This window comes from Sturnira hondurensis, unplaced genomic scaffold (assembly GCF_014824575.4).
Source record: "Sturnira hondurensis isolate 20B ecotype Veracruz unplaced genomic scaffold, ASM1482457v3 Scaffold0014854, whole genome shotgun sequence".
Classification (NCBI taxonomy): domain Eukaryota; kingdom Metazoa; phylum Chordata; class Mammalia; order Chiroptera; family Phyllostomidae; genus Sturnira; species Sturnira hondurensis.
In genome coordinates, this window is record NW_028087485.1 from 152,996 (window position 1) to 175,361 (window position 22,366).

Genomic DNA, 22,366 nt, shown 5'->3' on the forward strand with positions numbered 1-22,366 from the left:
AAATATAATTCACACTAGACACCTTACTTTATGTTCTACCTTATATTTTATAAGTTCTTTAAAATTACAATTTTCGTAATCTCTTCCCCCAGTAAGACTATAAGCTCCTCAAGGACAGAGAATTTGTTTTCTTTATCCTCTCCAGTATCTAGCACACCTCTTTGCTTAGGTACTAAAAGTTTTTGACTACACACAAGGAAATATGCTTAAGGATAGCTTGTTTTAAAGAACAAGTTTTTGTTCTCATCACTTATAAGGAAGATATGGCTGAATAAATCACGTGTACATTATCACTAATAAAATAATGAGATAAAAATCGACTAACCATAAGTACAACCAAATCCCATGACTGTAGTTATATTAAATAAAATACGAATCTGCTAAAATCCTCAAGTGGGTTTTGAGAACGTATTGTTTTAGTTTAGCACCTCATCTGGTTCTAACTAGCAAAAGATACAGTAAACATTAATACTAGACGTGTAACTGTTATTTCGTTTGGGTCATAAAAAGTAGCATCTCTTGAGACCATGCATTGAAATGAAGGGCAGAGAATGTTGACATGTACTCTGCGATGTCGACAAAAAGCTAACGGTAATGGTGGACTGCAAACACCCTCTCGGCTATGTTCAGGACGGGTGCTCTTAAGAAAGCATAGCTCCTGGTTTGGGGCTGTCCCTATCTCTACAGAGAAAACAAGAAAAGAAAGAAATTCAACTTAAGCTGCAGAAAGCAAGATTTATGTTAGCTATAAGAACTTCTTCAAGGTGACAGATGGGCTGTGAAATCTCTATCCCAGAAGATATTGAATAGTAAAGAGCTTAGAAAGAGTCTAGTCCAGAGGCAATGGGTTTGGCCTAAAGGACATTTGGAAATGATATGGCTCAAAAGTCCTACAAATACTGGCATTTTAAAAAGTAGCCTAAATATGCCCTGGCTGGTGTAGCTCAGTGGATTGAATGTGGGCTGTGAACCAAAGGATCGTGGTTCAATTCCGGATCAGGGCACATGCCTGGGTTGCAGGCCAGTTCCCAGCAGGGGATGCATGAGAGGCAACCATACATTGATATTTCTCTCCCTCTCTCCTTCCCTTCCCCTCTAAAGATAAATACATAAAGTCTTTAAAAAATAAATAAAAAGTAGCCTAAATAAAACAGAACACACGATCCTGCATTTCTATATTGCCATTGCACATCCGCCCACACCTTCAGTGCGTGGTGCTGTTCGTGACTCCACCTTAAGGAAGACATCAGCAGAGGGAAATTAGAAAGGTAAAATTTACAAGACCAACACAAAATCAGAAAATACTTTTAATGTTTTCAGTTTCTTCAGCTAAATTAACAGGTGTGGAATTGCTGGGTCATACGGCAGATTCATTTTTAATTTTCTGAGGTATGTCCATGCTGCTCTCCACAGTGGCTGCACCAGTCTGCACTCCCACCAGCAGTGCAAGAAGGGTCCCCTTTCTCCACGTCCTGGCCAGCACTTGTTGTTTGTTGATTTATTGATGGTGGCCATTCTGACAGGTGTGAACTGGTATCTCACTGTGGTTTGAATTTGCATTTCTCTGATGATTTAGTGACATTGAGCATCTTTTCAAATGTCTATTGGCCCTCTCACTGTATGTCCTCTTTGGAGAAGTGTCTGTTCAAGTCCTTTGCCCATTTTTAAATAGGATTGTTCATTTTTGGTGTTGATTTTTATAAATTATTTATAAATTTTGGATATTAACTCCTTATCAGATGTATCAGTGAATATGTTCTCCCATCCTGTGGGTTGTGTTTTTATTTTGCTGATGGTTTTCTTTGCTATGCCAAACCTTTTTTAGCTTCATGTAGTCCCAGTTGTTTATTTTTCCTTTTGTCTCCCTGCCTTACTCTCTCTAAATAAACAAATAAATAAAATGTTTAAAAAAGAACTAAAATATCTTTTCATGGCTATCTATTTGCAGAACGCATTTCTCATTGTTAACTTTGTTATCACAACTAATTTCTTATTTTTCACATACTTGTGTTTGAAAACCAGACTTATTGATATGTAAAATGTAGGTAAATATTCATGAACATATTGATAGGATCACAAGACGAGGTCATTTCACAGAATAAATTATCGTTAGAAAACTCTATTACCTCTCTTGTAGCAAAAATGATGGGTCGGAATCAGAATTGGGAAGAGAGCAAAAAAGATATAAAATCATGACTTAAATATTTTTGAAATTATTGACTTTATTTCCAGGGATATAACTTCCAGGGAAGTTACACAGGGATCTCAAGGGGCCAGAGACAATAAAAAGAAAAGGATGGAAGGTTCCTAATAGCACTGATACAAATTTCTCTCTCTTTTCTATGAGTACAAATTGAAGAAAAATATTTGCATGCAGCCTTCAAGTTACATTATAGAGAGAAATAGCCAAGCTTTGTCAGAAAACACTGCTGTTACAGAAAACGTTCATTTGTAGCAATGCCAACACTCTGGTTAATTCTGCTTGTCTCAGCAATAAAGTTTTTTCCCCCTTTCTCTGTTGTGCTCCTCTGGAGACATCTGATTGTCAGCACAGCTCACAGTCTTCCCACTGAGCCGACTTATCTGCTCGACCAGATCAGTTTCAGCACAGCCAGGATTTGGGACTTGCCTCGCTCCTCTTGCTGCCTGGGTGCCTTTAGGTATTTTTCCACAAGAAGAACTTGAAAACTAAAAATGACTGAGGATTTTAAATCAGTGCTTGGGTCCAAGTAAGCAAAGCACAAAGCTGCACTTCGGTTGTGGTTGCTGTTGTTGAAAATAACCTCAGCCTTCAAAAACTGACATTTTGCTGGTTAAAACTCTGCCCAATAGTATAGCAGGCAGCTTTACATAAGAAGACATAAAGAGAGTTACACAAAAGATTTCACATTTGTAAGATCCTAGCAATTGTTTGTTACAGCTATGATAAAAGACATTTTAAACACTAGAGCACACCAGTAAATATTGTATCGATAGCAGATATTAAGGTTTTTCAAAAAATTATACTATTTATAAATACACTTCTTAAAATAGACGCAGTGAGTGCCAAAGGAATAACTCACCATGGCACAGTAACACTAATGTAGTATGGGAAGTTCAATGTTATTAGCAAATGGTAGACCCTACTCCTTACTCCGTGTCTAATCTCATCTTCAACCAGTGTCCTCAATCACCTGTCTCTAGCCACGCCATCCTCCTGTCACTCCCAGAGCACCCCCTGCTCCCCACTAAGGTCTCTGCACTGGCTGTCCTCTGCCTGGATATCTCCTTCCCCAGACTCTTCATGGCTCGTTCTTCCACCGTAGCCAAGTCTTCGCTCATCTGGCACTTTTTTATTGAGGATCATCAGGATGCCTGGTAAGACCACTGCTATTTAAGTTTGTTCTGGAAGTGCTTGTTAATGCGATATGGTGGGAAAAAAGAATAAGACATGTAATTACCCAAAAGGCTGACACACAGTTCTCTCTCTCGTTTGTTTGAGCAAATGTCATTACAATATACCTAATAAATCTAAGAAGATCTACCAAGAAACTGCTAGAAATAAAAAATAGAGTTTAGTAAAGAGACTAGTAACAAAATAAATACCAAAACTGTATCTTTTCTAGTTACCAACAATAAATAGAAAAAAGCATTAAAAAGATCCCATTTTCCACAGTATAAACAAAATAAATGAAACACAACAACTTAACGAGAATAAAGGTAAAGAAGCAGCTCAGGGTAAAAAGAAAATGGCCATTTAGAGTAACAATCTAATCTATTTCCCTACTGTGGGGGTCACATAGCCCCCATTCCTTCCTCTTTTCTGTATTCTCATGGCTATGAATACTTTTTTTTGCTATTGTTCAAGTACAATTGTCTCTGGAAAGTCATGGCTATGAATATTAAACCAAATGAACACAATAAAAATTCACTCCCATCTTCTGACATGTGAATTTTCTTTCTCATATAACTGTACATTGCTTATCATTAAAGGAGAAAATGAACTATATTTAAAGCTATGTAACTCGTCTGAATCAAAGTAGCTGAGGTAGGCAGCCTTTCAACTTATCTTGAAATATTAATTCAGGCAATAGCAATTCATAAGACCACATGGGGACTAAAAGCTATGTAAGAATTTCTTTCCAGCAGCATTAAGATTACAGGCACAACTATAAGTACCCAGTTCACCCTTGAACTCTTTCATTCACCATTTCTGAATCTATCTGGTAGTCCAAAGCCCACTGCCAACCTAAATCTATGCTTCTCAAAATAACCCTCATTCTCCAAAAACTTTTCTTCCCTTTTCCTCAAGTAAAACGCCCATTCCCAGAGAACTGCTGACTAAGGAAAGAGAAGTAAAGTAGGAGAATTATTCTGTAATGATACTTCTTAAGCTGAAAGACTCTTACTAGGGAACTACTTTGAAATGAGGTGACTTCTGTGTTGACAGCTTAGGAGGTGGTGCCTAACTTCACCTATAATTACATCTTCCTATTCTGTGAGGATATAAAATGATGCTTGGAGTAGTGATTTTTCATGTAATGCTTTTAACTGAAAAACTATAAAATGCCACAGATTCCATTAAAATATGCATTTCCTCCTTATAACAAGAAAATTTGGCACATGAACAAGAAAAGTCATACCTCAGTCAAGTATACTACAAGAACACCAGAAACTGGGTTGGGGACATTCACATACACTTGTCAACCAGCAGCTTTAGCTTTAAGAAGGCAGTACATTCTCCAAGAACTCAAGAAAGCAAGAATGGGACAAAGAACAATTTATATATTGCATCTGTAGCAAAACTGTAAATCTGAACAGCTCTCATAAATGACAACATAAACCCTATCAAAAAAGACTAACAGAAAAGAAAAAGAGAACTACCTGCAAGCTATGTCCATGAAAAAACAAGAGGAAGGTCATAAAAAAGAGTGATAAATATGTACATGCTGAGATAAAAAGGAAAACAGATATTTAAGAAACGTAAAAAAGTAACATACAACACAGAATTCAAATTTGCAGAGTATTAAATAAGAGAACTAACTGCAAAGGATGGAATCAGTGATGTAAAATAGAAAAAGTTGCCCAAGGCTGCTGAGAACTAGCAAATAACAGAAGACGTGGATTCAGAGAAAAAGAGAACAAAGATCTAAGCTGTAAGAAATAGGGCATTTGAGAGAGAAACCAGAATATGATAGCTGAGGTTAATGTGAGAGACTCACCCTCATTCAAGACAAAATTGATGTATAAATTTATGGATAAAAACAGCTTCTATAAGCAACCCAGGAAGGAAAATGAAACAAAACAGGATACCTGAAACACCAGGTATTAATAAAAATTAATAAAGGTTCAAACACCAGGTATTAATAAATTTTAGAAGACAACAGTGCTAATAGGGCTAGAGGTATAAAATTTTCTAAAAATAGGTTTGAGTCAAGAATTCTTTACACAGATATGCTTTCACTCAAGTATGAAAGTAGAAATAAGTATCAGATGTTAATGGCTTAGGGAATCCAGCATGAACATATTTTTATCCATCATGTACATATTTTTTTCTGGAAAATTACTGAACAACTACATAAACTTACCAAAAGATAAATAAAAAATCAAGAATGAGGAAATTGAAGCATTAAGAAATTTAATAGTGAACAATTTGGGTTAATATAGCCATCTAAGCAAATGTGGAAAAGACCACTTTCCACTCAAACACAGACAAATGCTGGGTAAACTATAACTAATTTAAAACATATGATTTATATAGCTAGTCTGAAAATGAGAGAGAAATCATCATGCTGGAAATCATCATGCTAGCATTCAGGTCCAAGGGGTATCTTCGGGGTTAGATACAGATATCATAGGGTAGGGTTTTACATGCCCACCAAAGACTAAAAGTCAAGGCCAAAGTGAGCTAGAACAGGGTTCACGGGATAGTCAGGAATCCACAAGCGTCTATGCCAGCTACGCAAGCACAGTAACAAAACCCCATCTGTTGGCTTAGAGATGCAGCATGTAAGCGATCTGTTTCCACTGCGCCATGAGTGAAAGAGGAGTCAAACCCAAAACTTAACCCCAAGCTTGAACTGCACACGGATGTGAGAATCAGATACCTCTGATCTACACAGCACAGAAATCCTGTGCTCACAAATCAACATAAAAACTGTTATGGGCAAGTTCTGCACAAGTGAAATCAGCAGGGGTGAAAGTGGTCCTTAGGGACATCTTTTTTATCAAGGGATATGCGAGACTCCCAAGGAAAAAAAGCCCTGCTAAAGATAAGTCTACAATAAAAAAAATGTTAAAGCTTATAAGTAAATGCATCACCATGTAAAAAAATTATTCGATAAAGCAACCAGAACTTACAGAAGAGGAAAATAGAGAATTCTGTAAGAAGAAAATTGAAATTAATTACTCACTCAATAATGTTTATTTAACACCTACTGTTCCAGATACCAGGAATAACAGCGAACAAAATAGATACATTTGTATTCCTTGTGGAGTTTACATTCCACTGGAGGGAGACAAATAATAAACAGATCAATATAAAATACATCAAGAAACATTAAGCACTACAAAGAAAAAGCAGAATAAAGAAAAGAGGCAGAAAGAGATAGATTAAGGGGATGCTATTTTATATTTGGCAGACAGGGAGACTTCCATAGCGTTCTCCAACTTTCTGGTCTTTCAAACTCCATAGCCTTAAAAAATTATTGACTTGTTTGATTTTTTTGTTAGTTATATCTATGAATATTTTCTGTATCAAAAATTAAAACAGAATTTAAAAAAGCATTTAACTCACTTAAGAATAATAAACCCGTGGATTGAGCGCGGGCCTGTGAACCAGAGGATCGCGGTTCGATTCCCAGTCAGGGCACATGCCTGGGTTGTAGTCTAGCTCCCTGCAGACCAACTCCCAGCAGGGGACGCACAAAAGGCAACCATACACTGATGTTTCTCTCCCTCTCTCCTTCCCCTCTAAAGATAAATAAATAAATAAAATCTAAATAAACAAACAAACAAACAAGAAACGATGGTTTTTTATTAAAAAAAAAGAATAATAAACCCATTTCATGTTAAAATATGAAAAATGCTATTTATTTTGTTTTCCAAAACAAAAGAAAGTAAGATGAGTTGCATTTACATTTTTTGCATACCTCTTTAATGTCTGGTTTGACAGAAGATATCATACCTGCTTCTTTGTTCAGTATTTTGTAATGTTTTTTGGTTAACACATATGAAGAAAGCCTGGCTTCTTACAGATGTGTAGTTAGAAATGGGAAGGGCATTTTAATACCCATTTTAAAGGATTTTGTGTATTATTCTAAACAAGTAGTAGTTCCTTAAAGGCTAGTTGCAATGTGGAAAAAGTTCATTTTAATGAATTTTTCATCCTCTGTTACAATAAAATCCATTGGTCTATCTTGCGCTTTCAATGGATCTTTTATCCATGAATAGTTTTGTAACATTATGCACTAGTCATTTGGAAAATATTGCATCATTGAATTATTCAGACCCTCCAAATGCTGCTATGTTGCATAATACAATAATAAAAATAACATTCATTACTATCATAAAAAAACTCATAAGAAATATCTTTAAGTATTGGAAAACTGTCAAGGTTACAGTGACAGATCTCAGTCTCCCAAAATTTGAATTTTTATTAGAAAAGTTGAGTATTTTCATTGGTAAAATAATAAGACAATCAGTTGTTTGCCTTGCAATGTCTGGGTCATTTGGTTCTTTATAAGAAAATTCGACTGCCCTGACTGGTGTAGCTCAGTGGATTGAGCGGAGGCCTGCCAACCAAAGGGTTGCTGGTTTGATTCCCAGTCAGGGCACATGCCCAGCATACAGGCCAGGTCCTCAGTAGGGGGTGTGTGAGAGGCAACCACACAATGATGTTTCTCTCCCCGTCTTTCTCCTTCCCTTCCCTTCTCTCAAAGTAATTAAAATCTTTTTTAAAAGGTAAAAAATAAAATAAAATTTTACCAAATATTCAAGTTCACCTAAGTACAGTTTGACTAACAATTACTCTAGTAAAAATGGTGTTCCTGGATAAGAACAGCTAGTTCACACTGCAACTCAGTCACACAAGCACCCCCCTTTGAGGCAACCACTGCACTCTGAGAGCACAGAAGTGCTTTATGTGAACATCCATTTCACTGTACACAGTATTAAAAACATGTGCACACATACAGCTTCACAATATTTTTTACACTTTAATCAAGGGCGCACAGTAAAACTGGTAGGTTTTGGTTTTTTTACTGTGAGTGCAGAGCGGTGAAAAACACAATGACTATTAGTGCGGTTTGGGGCCACTGCCTTGGTTTGTAATAAGGTGCCAACAACTTTACTCCTCACTGCCTGGTATCATCAATGTGCATGTTAGCACAGTGAAAATCATAAATAATTAAGAAAATAACTTGACCTTCTGAAAGAGTCTTGGAGACACCTGTGGATCCACAGATCCCTCTTTGAAAACCAACCATCAAGATCTACATGGGACTCTCCTGACATCAGAACTGAAAGTCTCCCATTCCAGGGGAAGAGCTGGCCACCCTACCGGGAGGGACCCAAAAGAAGTGAGTCTGCGTGAAACACTAATTGTGGAGAAAAGCAGCATTTCAGGCAGTTCTCTGAACTGTACACAAGCCCTGAGGTTAGAGAAGGGTTGACTTACTCAGGAACAAAAGAACTCACAGAGGTACGCACCCCCAGCGAGCCAGATTATTCCCCGGCAGCTGAACCACTAGGAAACGCCTAGTGCTCCCTTCAAAGGGCATCTGGTGGCCTCTCTGTCTACTTCCATGTTTTAGATAATTATTCATGATGAATGTGATAAGATTTTCTTTATACGATTACATAGGAAAAGTTAAAAGTAAATTACAAACTTTTTTGAAAAATGAGAACAAGAATTTTGAGTTTATGGTTAGGTTAATATATAGTTAAAGATGCTTGATATCAACCCTCTAATTAAGCCACAAATTTGTTATGTAATTTGTCAATTATTCATGGTGTGATTTAGAGTTGCTCAATGAATGTTTGTTGAATGAATAATTACCCAATGTGTGATTGGAGATATTTAGGAGACATGAGGACACAGTTAATTGATTTTCCAAGAAATCACTGTTAAAAGGCGAGCTTTTTACAGGGCATTATTTTGTGCCGCATAGTTTTACAAGGCTGGAAAATGGAAGCTGAACCCTGTGCTCGCTGTCCACAGCACCACACACACACTGTTCTTTAATTAGAGGACCATTCTCTCAGTTCCTGGAAAAGAGGCTTTTTTTCTGTCCAAAACATTTCTAACATTTCAGGCTAAACAATTTATTTAGAAAAGCTCTTTAAAAAAAAAAAAGAAACAGAGGCAGACTGGTAGCTTTTACAATTAGAAACAGTGCGGTAGTAGCTTTTTCGTTCTTTGGATCCAAGGCAGGAAGTAGGCGACTTCCGTGATTGACAAGCACTTGCAAGCACAAGGGCTATCTGGCATACTGTTAACAGAGTTTATTCTAAACTGTTATTATCATGAAATATTCTTTAGATTTTCTTAAGATCCTGAAAACAAAGTTGAGAAAAAGGGGTCTAATAAAGGCTATGTATAGTATTTTCACTTCATTTAGAAATATGGTTTCAGTTCAATTAATATGAAGAGAGACTGCTACTTCTCAGAGACCAGCCCTCCCTCCCCTCTTTAAAAGAACCGGACCATCCATGTACGTGACAATTAAGTAGCTCATGTCAAGAATAGATGTGTCAAATGGCCAATATGCACCTGAAAATACATTTGACATTAATGTCATTAGGGAACTGAATGCCATGAGAAATTCTACTCCTGGATGGAATACCCAAGAGAATCGAATATTGAATTTCAAATATATCAATCGATACAGACAATATGTGGGAAACTATTTTGAACAAGCCATTATGAACGGAACTTCTGTTGCTTTCAGCCAAGAACACCCTGAACTGTGTCAGCATAAGCAATGTCCAAACCTTCGGGGCATTTTTAAGGGTTTATTTGAGCCAAACTGATGACATGCCAGGAAGCAAGACCCAAATGCTCCTGAGAATGACAGTTTCCCAGTTTCTTTTCTACAGCCGGAATTGAGAAGGGAAAGTAAGGAAGATCACACAAAATGGGGCAAAGGGAAGGTGGGGGCTGGGTTACGGGACAGTTAACAAGACTGTGTGTTTTCCTGAAGGTGGCTACGCTTCTGAGGGGTCTGAAAAAAGGACCTTCTCGAGGGCGTGCTAACCTAGATGGCTAACGGCGCACAGGGCTTGCTTTCCAGGGACATTAAAGGCTTGCGGTGTGACGACCCACCATGACCTGCCCAGGTAAGAATTTATTACCGGACCACCCTGTGAGGTTACTTTTGGCTACATTTATACATTCCGGAGCCCAGTTTTTGTCCACAACTGAGAGAGTCCCCTCTGTAAGGAAGGTGTAATACCTCTGGCTGGACACTAAGTCCCTCAAGGACAAAGGCCACATGCCCATCATCCTAACCTGTCTGACTAATTCGGGTCTTTCATGATGAGGAGCCCAAATAATGACAGGAAAACTCTTCCGAACTCAAGTTACTACCCTGCTTGCACCAAGTCACCCAACTGGTAAAGCAAATGAACAAAGAAATAAAAGCCAAAATAACAACAAAAACATTCGTATTAATAACGTCATTAAGCACAGGACACAAACTCATGAAGTTTGTTCAAACAATAAAGCTAGGAGACTACTTTTAGTGAATCACACTTCTGGTTTCCCGTCACTAAGTCCCCAAGCCTTCCAATATCCTGTTTCCTTCTTCCTTCCCTCGCACTGCACCACAGCAGTCGATGGTGAGGGCGCTCTCGTTAACCCACGAGACTCAAATGTTGGATCTGTTACTTACCACTTACATGACCTCATGCAAATGATTTCATTTCTCTGAGTCTCAATTTCCTCAAATGAATAATAGGAGTAATACCACTGTACTACCAGCCTCAGAGGGTTCTTGTGAGAACTGAGATGATGTTTGTCAAATGCTTAGTGTAAGGCCTGAAGTGCTAGTAATTGTTTGCTGAACGTTACCTTTTTTAGTTTTTACAACAGAAGGGGTGTCCCTCTTCTTGTCTACGGTTAATTCTTAGACTCTAAATCCCATCTTCATTCTACCCTCTCAGGGGCCTTCAACTATTGATTATGTTTTCTCTCTCGTCTTTATTGTCAACTTCTCTCTATAGACGCCTTTCCACTAATATGCACAGAACACGATGATGGTGATGCCGGTGGCGGTGCGACAGGAGGCGACGAGATTTGAAACACGGGTGGAAGAGCTGTCTTTTGTCAGAGGGAAGGACACCATCTCCCTAACGAGAAGGAAAGGGGAGAGGATGGGCATTCACGTGGAAGGTTTACAATGTGAAGGTTGGGAAAAAAATCATTGGATAGTTTCCATTTTCTCTTTGAAATAAAAGGCCAATATACTGAGTGAAAGTTTAGTCTGGACGGGAACACAGAGTGTCTGAGACGTGTGACGGCTTCTCACAGGCATCGCAATGAGTGCGCAAGGGAATCGGAGTGGGGTTTCCAGGCAGTGGGCGGGGCTCAGTGGAAGCTGAGGTTATTAAGTATTTGACCAAATTTTTTACTTCAAAAATTTTTTTCCTATTTTCCTCCTCTAAAGCCTGGGTGTGTCTGATGATCCCATGCGTCTTATAGTCCTAAAAATATGGTAATTACAAAACGCCATCTCAATATCACAAATGATAATAATTTGTGATTTGTTTTTTCCCCAGTTAGGTAACAGAGTACCAATGGGTGTTACATTGCCCGCAGTTCTGATGAGGATCCTAACTTTTATCGATTCGAAAGAAAAGGAATAGTACATTTTAAAGAAGGCAGTAAAAGAAATCACCTTAACTTACTTGTTTACGTCAATACTATTTTACTTTAATAGTTCATGAAATTTTATTACTGTTAAGATATCTATAAAATAAGTTAAGGCTGGGAGAAGAAAAAAACAGACACAATCACCTCAGACTTTCCTCCATTTGCTTCCTCTTCAGGAAGCATGGTACTGTATTAGGTTTTCTACGCATTTTTATAAAGATTAAATAGCCCACTTTTAACTCTAGACCATTTTTTAAAACATAAACAACTCTTATAGGTGCTCCAAAGAAACTACAAATATTCTGTGAGTCCTGAATTTTGATTTGCTCTGTCCTATACTGCAAAACCTCTCCTTGACTCTCAGAAGCTTCAGTGTATCCTTAAGCATCAATGCAAATCCAGGGCAAGTTCTTGTCTTTCCGTTCTCATATTACCAACCTAACCAGGCATGCTGTAGCTGTCCAATTCACAACGCACTCACACTCTATAATTGGAGGCTTTTACAACCACATATTTTAAAGAACTCATTGAGGCCTGAAAGGCAAATGCTATCATTCAACTTCTAATCACATGCTACCTGAGTTTTACAGAATGGGAGAAAAGTGAATACTGTACTTCCTAAATACATTTTTTTTTTTACCACAAACAACTTCTAAAATAGATGCACAAAATATTTTCTGAGTGTTTCATTGTACAAATAGCTCGAGCACTGGCCTATTCAAATTATGTTCTAGTTTCTCCTCGTACTGCTCTACTTGATAAGTTGGTCAATAAATGCCAAGTCAAATATACAAATAAATATATTTTCATTGTTATTGGCAGCCATATAATTAACTCTGAGAATAAGAGAACAAGAAATCAATTTATTATTACTTCTTCAGTTCTTCCTATTAATCATTTACATTATGATTGTGGGTCCACTTTTAAAACCTTTATATACATATATACACACACACCATTTTGACTACATTATAAATCACATATTATATGGAATGTGACCTTCAATGTTAATTTTATCAGTAAGATAAAACTGTATTATTGCCCACATATGTGAACTGATTAAAAAGGAATGCACATTTATCAGACTATATTAATTAGTAATTTCAGTAAATGTTTCCAAACAATGATAGGGATTTACTCTCTCTTACCTGAAGTATAAATATTTGTGTCAACATTTATATATATATAATTGACAAATTACATTTCCATTTTGCAGCAAAACTGGCTAACAAAAAAAATATAGGGAGTAAACCTAATTTTTTCCAAAGAAATATTCAAAGTGTAAGTCTTTTATTTTTTAACATTTGTTATCTGTCAGGTCAGTATCTTCATGAGTCCGGGAAAGCTACATTTTGTACAAAAACTTACATAAGTGACCTTTTAAAAAACATTGCCCTAAACTAGATGCAAAAGCTTCAGATACATTATTAAATGTGAAAAAAGAAGTTTAAGATGAGTTAAAAAATCTGTTTTAATAAAATATGCTGTCACACTTGCATTATGGTAGCTCTGTTTTTAAATTCTGTGATACAGACAAGTCGTTTAACCTCTTGGCTTCCTCCCCTCGCCGAGAGGGGGGTTAAAGATGGTGCCCAGTCATAGGAGTCCGCCTGAACTGATGGAGTGATATAGGGTTAGCACGTGGAACAGTGCCCAGCATGTAGGACGTGCTCAGTCAGTGTTCACTATGCATTACCTAACCAAACATATTTTGCTTATTATTGCCTAATAGCTTCTAGTTAGCAATCCTGAAAGTATCTTAATTCTTTTCAAAGAAAAAGAAAGCTACGTCACAACATCCTTAATGCTTTGCCCATCCCATCAGCTTTTAGCACTGTTTCTCTGCTCCTAGTTTCTCTGCTACTCACAAGCAAAACAGGACCTAAGGTTTCACTAAGCATCAGTTCCAAATTCTATCTTAAAAGATAGCACTACCCTACCTGCTATGTCATTATCAGTACTCATTATTTCACTTAAAATGCCAACGTTTTATGTGCTAGGCATTGGATATAGGCTGTGGGAATAAAAATGGGTAAGAAAAAAATTCCAGATATACTGCTCACAAAATAGTGAAGGACGCAAACACAAATATGTATTGTTTAATTGTAAGGTGGTGCACTGAAAGTTATAAAAAGAAACTCTTCCAAGATGTCCAAGGGAGGCCTTCCCAGGTGATGCTTGAGCAAGACCTGGAAGGAAGAGCAGAAGCTCACTAGGTGGAGAAAGGATCTATAATTACTTTATTCAAAAAGAGCTGAAAATTCCTCACAGTGTAAAGTTAAAATTGGCATAGTTTAAGAAAACAGGCTTCCTCAAACAGATTTCCCATTGCACACTGCTTGCTTAGTACGTGTATCTTTAGGAGTTGAATAAATATTTTTGCATGACTGTCTGCTCCTGCCCTTCACAGCTAGGCCTTCACTGGGATCCACTTGGATGATATTCTCAGCTTCCACCCTCCCCAGTAGTCACCGTTACCACACAATTCCCCAGTCAACAACTTGCGGTCGTTTATCCCACCAGACGTCAGCCCTCTGCCTTGGTAGATTTCTCTCCCACTATGCTTTATGGGATGTCTCTCTTTTGTTCCTATCCTCCCCAGCCCCACATGCTTTTCTCCTACTGCTCTGCCTCTCGGGAATTCTACCCACCCTTCAAAATCCTCCTGCAGGAGACCACCAGATCCCCCCCACTTCCATTTAAAACAACAGAACTGAGTAAATGCTGCAGAAAAGAAATGTTAGTGGAAAACACCTGCTTTTGGATGAAAGGCATGTCCAAAATGGGGTAGAGAATTGAAAAACAAAAGGCAGAGACTCATCTGAAAGTTATATTCAATAGTGACATCAACCTAGACCACTTACTAAAAGATTTATGATTCAAAATGTATATACCGCACAAAAGGCTTATGGAACAATTATCTTTCCAAGGACACTGTGCTCTTTTAAAACTTTCACCACCCCCCAGTATGAACCATGAATTCCTTTTTTACTTAAACTGGTTCCTTTAAGACAAATTCATACTATGTGGGAAGGTGTCACTGGATTCGGAACTTTAAATGCTCCCAGGCAACATGGACCTAGATAACCAGCCTACTAGCCTGTTTCCTACTTGAAGCGCAACTAGTTAAACAGTAAAATACCCTCAGAAAGTCAAGTTAAAACACCTTTTTCAAGTGATAAATGAACATGCTCTCCATGTCAATACCTTAGCTTCCAACTTGATTTTCTCTTCATTCAGCTCCTCTGTTGCTTTCTTAATTTTTTCACGACATCTGTTTATTTCCGACCTGACTGGAAGACAAATTAAATCATTAAGCACATCAATCTTTCTCAAGTCCCCAGTTCTGTAGCGTGGGCTAAAGCACCTTTCAGCTCTCTTTCCCTCCACGTGGAAAGAGCCTCCGCTAACTGCCCTGGCCTTTGCTTTGGGGACTTCCTTCCCCTCCAAGCCCCCACCTGCATTAGACAGAGGCCCCACGCAGAGTGCCAAGTGCCCCACGGACCTTCTCGCATCAAGCGGCGACTCTCTTCGGCCTGATGCTCGGAGAAGATGATATGCTGAAACAAGGATTCTAAGCTCATCTCCGCCCTGGCTCCCAGATCCTTTTTTCCCCCCTTAAATATTTTATAGCTCAGTCTGAGGATCCTGGAAAGCACAATAAAGAAGAAAAGATTATTCTAGGGCTGTTCCCATATCGGCCTCCTGCTCCGGGGCCCCTGCCCACAGCACCAACAGCACCCACTCAGGGCGGGGAGAGGCCTGGGGGGTCCCGGGTTGCCCCGCCCACCTCGCGGCCCAGCCCCGGCCATTCCCTCGGTTGCAGAACAGACTCGGTTTCCCCTCCATCTGCCCTCGTTCCACGTGGGACAACAGCCTCACACGGTGCCTCATCCCGGGCCGAGCACAGCTCTGCCCGGACCAGGCCTGGGCCCCTTCCCTTGTTTCCTTTCCCACTTGGGGACAACAAACATGGAGGCCCCAGCCCCGGCGGGGGTGGCCGGTCGGTTGGAGCCTGGTCGGTAACCGCAAGGTCTCCGGTTCCATTCCGGATCCCGGGTCAGGGCACACGCCTCCGTAGCCGGTTTGATCCCCGGTAAGGGCGCAGGCAGGAGGAAGCCGATCTCTGAGGTTTCTCTCTCAGCCCTTTTTTCTCCAACGAGAATAAAACAATGGAGAGACTCCGGCGTCGGCTTCCCAGCCATCTGGGCAGCAGCCCTTCCTGGCCTCAGCCTTTACCTCTAAACCCCCTTTCTTTGGAGAGACAAGGTTCTCAACGTGCTCTGTCTTTCAGCAAAATGTCGATTTGCTAACAATACTATTATCGCTGGAAACCTCCCCATAAGCTGAGACCTCCGCTCTGCCAGGCCAGGCCGGACGGAGACTACGGCGGCCCCTTTGGCCCATTCCGCGTGTGGGTGTTTGGCTGTGACCCTGTGGCCCCCGAGGCTTCTTAGGCCTTTACTTGGGGTTGGGGTGACCTATCTCCAAGGCACAAACACCCAGTATGAAAAGTACAAAGTACGCGTGTTTCTAAATATAAACTTTTGCAAAGTCTTAGCCTTTGAATGTGGCAAAGACTGCTATAAATGAGCAATGCCTGACATTCTGCCTTAATCATTCCTTTGTAATCAGGGCATATCTTTTTGTGTCTGCTTTAAAATTACTCACCGCTCTTTGTAATCAAGCTGCAGTAATATTAACGCTTCAATATCTGTGCAATATGTGTCAGAGACCAAAGTGGTTGCTAATTAAAGATTACACATGAAAGGCACCTTTGGGACTTTTGAATGAGAATTTTTAAATTAAAAAATAAAATATTTTTAATTTTAGTAGGTCAAAATATTAAGATTATAATAAACACACGACTGTACTCCTGAATGTTAAATTGACATTGGCTAAACCTGGAAAAGTAATTTCTACTTAGAATGTATTTAGAATTAAGTAAAACAAGCTAAATGTACTTTCTGGCACATCATCTGTATAATAGACTTAATTAATATTTCATAATGCTATAGTACAATCGGTTATAACTTTTAACCTATTCCAAATTTCCACCTTCATTTCCAAGCCATGAATGCATAAAACTTAATTTTTAAACTTCGGAAAAATGCATACTGCAAAGGGTAATGAAGCAGAAAAGAATTGCCCACAAACATCATTTAGAAGCCAACAGTAATAATATTTTAATCATTGCCTTCCAGGTAATCCTCCTCATCTTGCGTTTTTCCTTTACACACTTGAAAATATTGTCAAAGAGAAGTAATAATTATTACTCTTTATTGAGTAACTTTGCCAGGCACTATTCTGGACACTCTCTATCCTCTTGCAATTATTTTTTTATTATTAGTTTCATGGTATAGTTGAGGAAACTGAGGCACAGAACAAGTATCTTGCCAGATTGGAATATCCATATTCACATGGCAGAGCAAGCTCTGAGATCAAGAAATCTGGGATCAGAGCTCATGAATCGAATTTTGGATCCTGCTCTTTTTTCCTCTTATATATCACAAGCATTTAAGCATTTCATAGAAAAGTCTTCGTAAATACATTTTTTTTACAACTGTATAATCCCCTATCACATAGAACCCTGTGCGAAATACTGAAATGAATTTGACTCTTTCATCTGTTTGAGGATGAAAAACAAAGCTGAAATCGCAGTTTAAGCCCATTTTCTTTGAGCACTTGTTTAGAGGCTGTGCCACCAAAGGACGGGGCTTCCCGAAGGTAAATTGTATTACTAATTAGTATCACTCCTTTCAGAATTAGTTCCCATGGACTTGCACAGGGAGCATCCTCATAAAGAGGCTGGCTTTCAAAAGCATGCTGTTCTTTAACATTCTAATTTTATTAGTTACACTCAGACTCACATTCATTATTTAGCATGCTCTTTCTGCACTGAACTTGGCCGAGTGCAAGTTGGCCAGCCCGGAAGGAGCCCAGTTGCCTCACTCACCCAGGAGTAAGGAAGAGAGAACTGCTGGAAATTCTGGGAAGAGGGTAAAGGGAGAAATGGCTTCTTCATCTTCTGTAGTCTTCTTCAAATCCTGGAGTACTTCATTGCCTTTAAATCCCAAATCTGAGTCTTTTTTGAGGAACCACAACTATAGACATTAGCAGGATGTTTTGCTTTATTTGTGAAAGCAAAGATGATTATGCAATTCCACAATTCAAATTTTAAAATTGTCTCATAATAATGAGTAGAAGTAAGATAATAAGATATATAGGAGGGATAAAGGGTGATGGATGGAGACTCAGGGTGATGAACACACAATACAGTGCACAGATGATGTATTGTAGAATTGTGCACCTGAAACCTGTACAATTTTGTTAACCAGTGTCACCCCAATACATTCAATAAAAAGGAAAAAATAAAATATTGCTGTTCTATATCTAGCTTTAGTCATACATTTTTCCTTATAGATATACCTCAGAGCAAGAGTAGCATTACTTGAATTTATGCCAAATAAAAATGTTATATGACATGGTAAAACTAGAGCATAGCATTTTCTGAAACTGAATCTTGTAAATCTAAAAAAAGAGAAATGATTCCTTCAACAACTGTTTAATGAGTCTCTGCTACTCATTCAACAAATATTATTGAGCATCTCCTACGTGCCATATTGGAGAAATAACAATGGGATTTAATAAAAACAGAACTACATACAAAGTATTTTTCTTCCCTCAGATATTTCTAACATCATTGGAGAATTATTATATTTCTTTAGCATTTTGGCAGCAGTATAAACAACTACTTTCAGATGTTTCAACAGATGTTCTATAGAAAGCAAGCCAATTATTTGCATTATGATACCCACGTATGAGTCTCAGATCTAAACTTTCCATCTGTGCGTGTTTTATTGAGTTGCATACCTATGAAGTATAAAAGTTAAGATCACTCATTGTCTCTAAACCTCAGACTTGTGTTCATAATAACATCAGCACCTGGGTTATTGAGCCATCAATAATTGCTTTGCTAGAAGGCCTTATATAAGGCTATACTGCTCTTGTGATTTAAAATGCATTGCCTCTCCTTTCTTAGATGGATGACTTCCCTAAATTCTAAAGCAGGCTTGCAAATACCCACTCGCCCAGGGCATATATATTGCAATGGAAAGAAGAAAAGTAATTCATTTATCTTATGTTTTTCTTATGGCATCTGCCAAAAAGAAATGTGGGTTCAGCCAAGGTTAACGACCATTTATTGAGCAGCTACTAAGTGTAAAATCTTTGTTAGGTACTGCAGAGGATACAAAATTGAAAGGCACAGGCCCTGCCCTCCTGAATATCACAACCTATCACATGGGACACAGTGGCACAAACAATTCTTAGGCAGGATATGTATAAGGGTCGTGCCTTGTGCTGTGTGAATATGGCCGAGGGAGAATGATAAGTCTGATGTAGGTGTTCTGGGTAATCTTCCCAGGAGTGGATAGAATGTGAGCTGGATTTTAAAGGAGAGTGGGAATTCAGTAGAAGTAGTAAGGGAGAAGGAAAACAGAAAGCAAGATGGATCCAACTTTTGGATGTTGTTCAACATTTTCTTGTATCCAAAGGAGGAACATGTAACGTGTTCCAGCAAGCGGGTGGCATGTCAGAGTTGCTTCTTGCAGTTTGTCTGTGGCGGTAGGTTCGAAGCACTAAAGAGCCTTTTAATCACCCCAGCAACCCTGTGAGATAAATGCTTTGACTATTTCCACATGGAGCACCGAGGCAGAGAGAGCTAAGTCACTTGTCCAAGGTCACGTAACAGAATCAGGATTTGAACTGTGATTATCTATCAAGGCAAACCCTTAACCCCTTCACCTACTGCCTTCAAACGAGAGGCTGGAGAAAATGAGACTATTTCAGCACTTCTGTTTCCTTGTAAGGCAGAAACATTTCCTAACAAGTGCTTGTCAGCAACGGATTAATATTTTCCGAAGATATTTTCAGACTTCTAGGATGCGGGTCAGTAGTATAATGCGTCTATAATGTATTAAATTTAAACGTGATCTAAGAAAAAATAATTGAGAATGGGCCATCCTTTGATATAAGTGCTTATTTAACCAGCTACATATCCAATATGTTAAAAAAAATAAAATCTGTATGCAAAGTATCATATTGTTTCTTGATATTTATATTCGTTTCCTAGGGCTACTATCATAAAGTAGCACAACCGAGTGATTTAGAATAACAAAAATGTATTCTCTCACAGTGGGGGAGGTCAGAAGTTTGAAACAGAACCAAGGTGACCTTGGGGACATAGTTCCTCTGGGCCTCCAGACAGAGAATCTGCTCTCTGCCTCTTTGCAGCTTCTGGTTATTGCTTGTGATCATTGTTCTTTGGCCTTTAGATGCACCCACTCTGCCTGCCTTGTCCCTTGGAGTTCTCTCTGTGTGTCTCTGCCTCTTTGTCTCTTTTCCTCTCCTTTTTAGGACACCAGGCATATTGGTTAACGAGCCCATCCTATTCCCGTGTGACCTTATCTTAACTAACTACATCTTTAATGGCCCTGTTTCCAAATAAGGTCACATTCTGAGCTCCTGGTGGGTTGGAACTTCTACCTATCTTTTTGGGGGACACAACTCAACCCATATAACAATTCTTAAAAGTTAACTTGTGGGCCCTGGCTGGTGTAGCTCAGTGGATTGAGTGTGGGCCTGCGAACCAGAGGATCGTGGTTCAATTCCCAGTCAGGGCACAAGCCTGGATTGCAGGCCAGCTCCCAGCAGGGGACGCATGAGAGGCAACCATACCCTAATATTTCTCTCCCTTTCTCCTTCCCTTCCCCTCTAAAGATAAATAAGATCTTTTTTAAAAAGTTAATTTGTGGGAAATAGTTAAGATAAAAAAAATTTGATGACTGCCTTGTTTCTAGTATAACCAAAGTATTTTCAGTCATTTAATGGACTTTGGAATGTATCTTGACAATCTTTTCATTTTATAGATGTTAACACTGAGGCCCTGGAGGTTGCTGGATTTCCCCAGCATTGCACAGGCAATTAGCACCTGACCTAGGTCTGGAGCTCCCTCCTAATTCCTTCTGCTCCAGCAAAAGATCTTCTTTGTGTTGTCAATTCTTGGTTCTTTATTAAGAAAATCAAGGGGTTTTTTGGTTGTGAAATATATTGCATAAAAAAATTCCCTTAACATATTGGGAGTCATTAAATATCAAAATCTTTGGAAGAAGAAAAGGTGTAGCATAGCCTGTGAACTTGGATTCCCACACCATCAGAGTGCAGAAGGCAGCATAGGGCCTAGGGAGGCTGCTCGGCTGCCCTGTCCGAGAGATTGGCCTGTCAGCCTCAGCAAACAAAACTTGGAAACCAGTTATTAACAATGACACCTAAAACAAAAGCAAACTAAGCGGACAGCTAGATCAGGAGCAGAAACATAAATATGGAGATCACATGGAGGGTTAGCAACAGGGGAGTGGGAGGAGGAGATGGGGAGCAGAGCGGTGGAGGTGGGGAGGAGGTACAGAGAATAAGTAGCATAGACGGTTGGTAGAAAATAAACGGGGAGGGCAAGAATAGTATGGGAAATGTAGAAGCTTAAGAACTTGTGACACATGGACATGAACTAAAGGGGGAATGGGGGAGGGGGTATGCAGGGGGGAGGGGAAATGAAGGGGGCAATGGGACAACTGTAATGGCATAATCAATAAAATATATTTTTTAAAAACTTGGAAATCACTGTTTGCCACCTTGTATCATCTGTTCACTTACTTAGTAACTACTTGTTGGGTATACACAGTATGTACAGCAAGAAAAATTTTCCATTACAGAGGTGAAGAAAATAAGTGGCTTGAAATTTCATTGTATCAAGTTGGAGTTTCCATGACAATAAATGTAAATGGTTTAGGATTATATAGAAAGAATTAAAAGAGAAATGTAAGGATTTTTCTTTACCATTTACATGTTTTAGTCATTAATATATTATTTGTCTACCTAATAAGTACTTGGTTACTCAGTCAATAATTAACTCTTCACTTGTTGAACGGCTCCAAATTTAAATCAGTGATTAATATATTTCTATGAAGAAATTTCTGTGGAGATTTTTACTCGCCTGAGTGAATGACTCACAGCGATTATTTGGAAACCTGGGATAAATTTTAATATTTCTATTACCATCTATGAGTTAGTCACAGTGACTCTGGAAAGTTGGAAAGATATTTAACTCACACGTGGACATATATGTGTACAGGTAGAGTGAACCATAAATCCTATTTATTCTTAAAACAACGTACAATATTGCTCATTTATCAAGATAAAACTACTTTATGCTCCCAATGTTTAAAATGATTTTAGTGGCCTTAGAACAATAGTATTATATTATAAAATTCAGACACTGCCATTATTTTCCCTTTGCAATGCCACAGACAAATCAGAATGCTGTATCATGGTGTATATGCCTCATAAACTTTATCTTTTATCTGACATTTCAGGTGTGTTGATAATAGAATATGGAGACTCTGTAACATGGTTAAAGAAAACAATTCATTAGCATTTAAGTAAAAGAGCTCACTAAGA

The 22,366-nt window shown here is 38.7% G+C and overlaps 1 protein-coding gene across 1 annotated transcript in view; it reads right to left on the minus strand.

Annotated features, from left to right (window-relative positions):
- Nucleotides 1-15,435, minus strand: part of CCDC172 (coiled-coil domain containing 172) — a 37,539-nt gene extending 22,104 nt beyond the window's left edge. Inside the window, exons 1-2 of the mRNA XM_037064184.1 lie at nt 15,357-15,435; nt 15,059-15,144 (exon numbers count right to left, since the gene is read on the minus strand). Coding sequence (XP_036920079.1) covers nt 15,059-15,144; nt 15,357-15,435 — 165 coding nt within the window. The remainder of the gene's footprint in view (nt 1-15,058; nt 15,145-15,356) is intronic.
- Between the last annotated feature and the right edge of the window lie 6,931 nt (nt 15,436-22,366).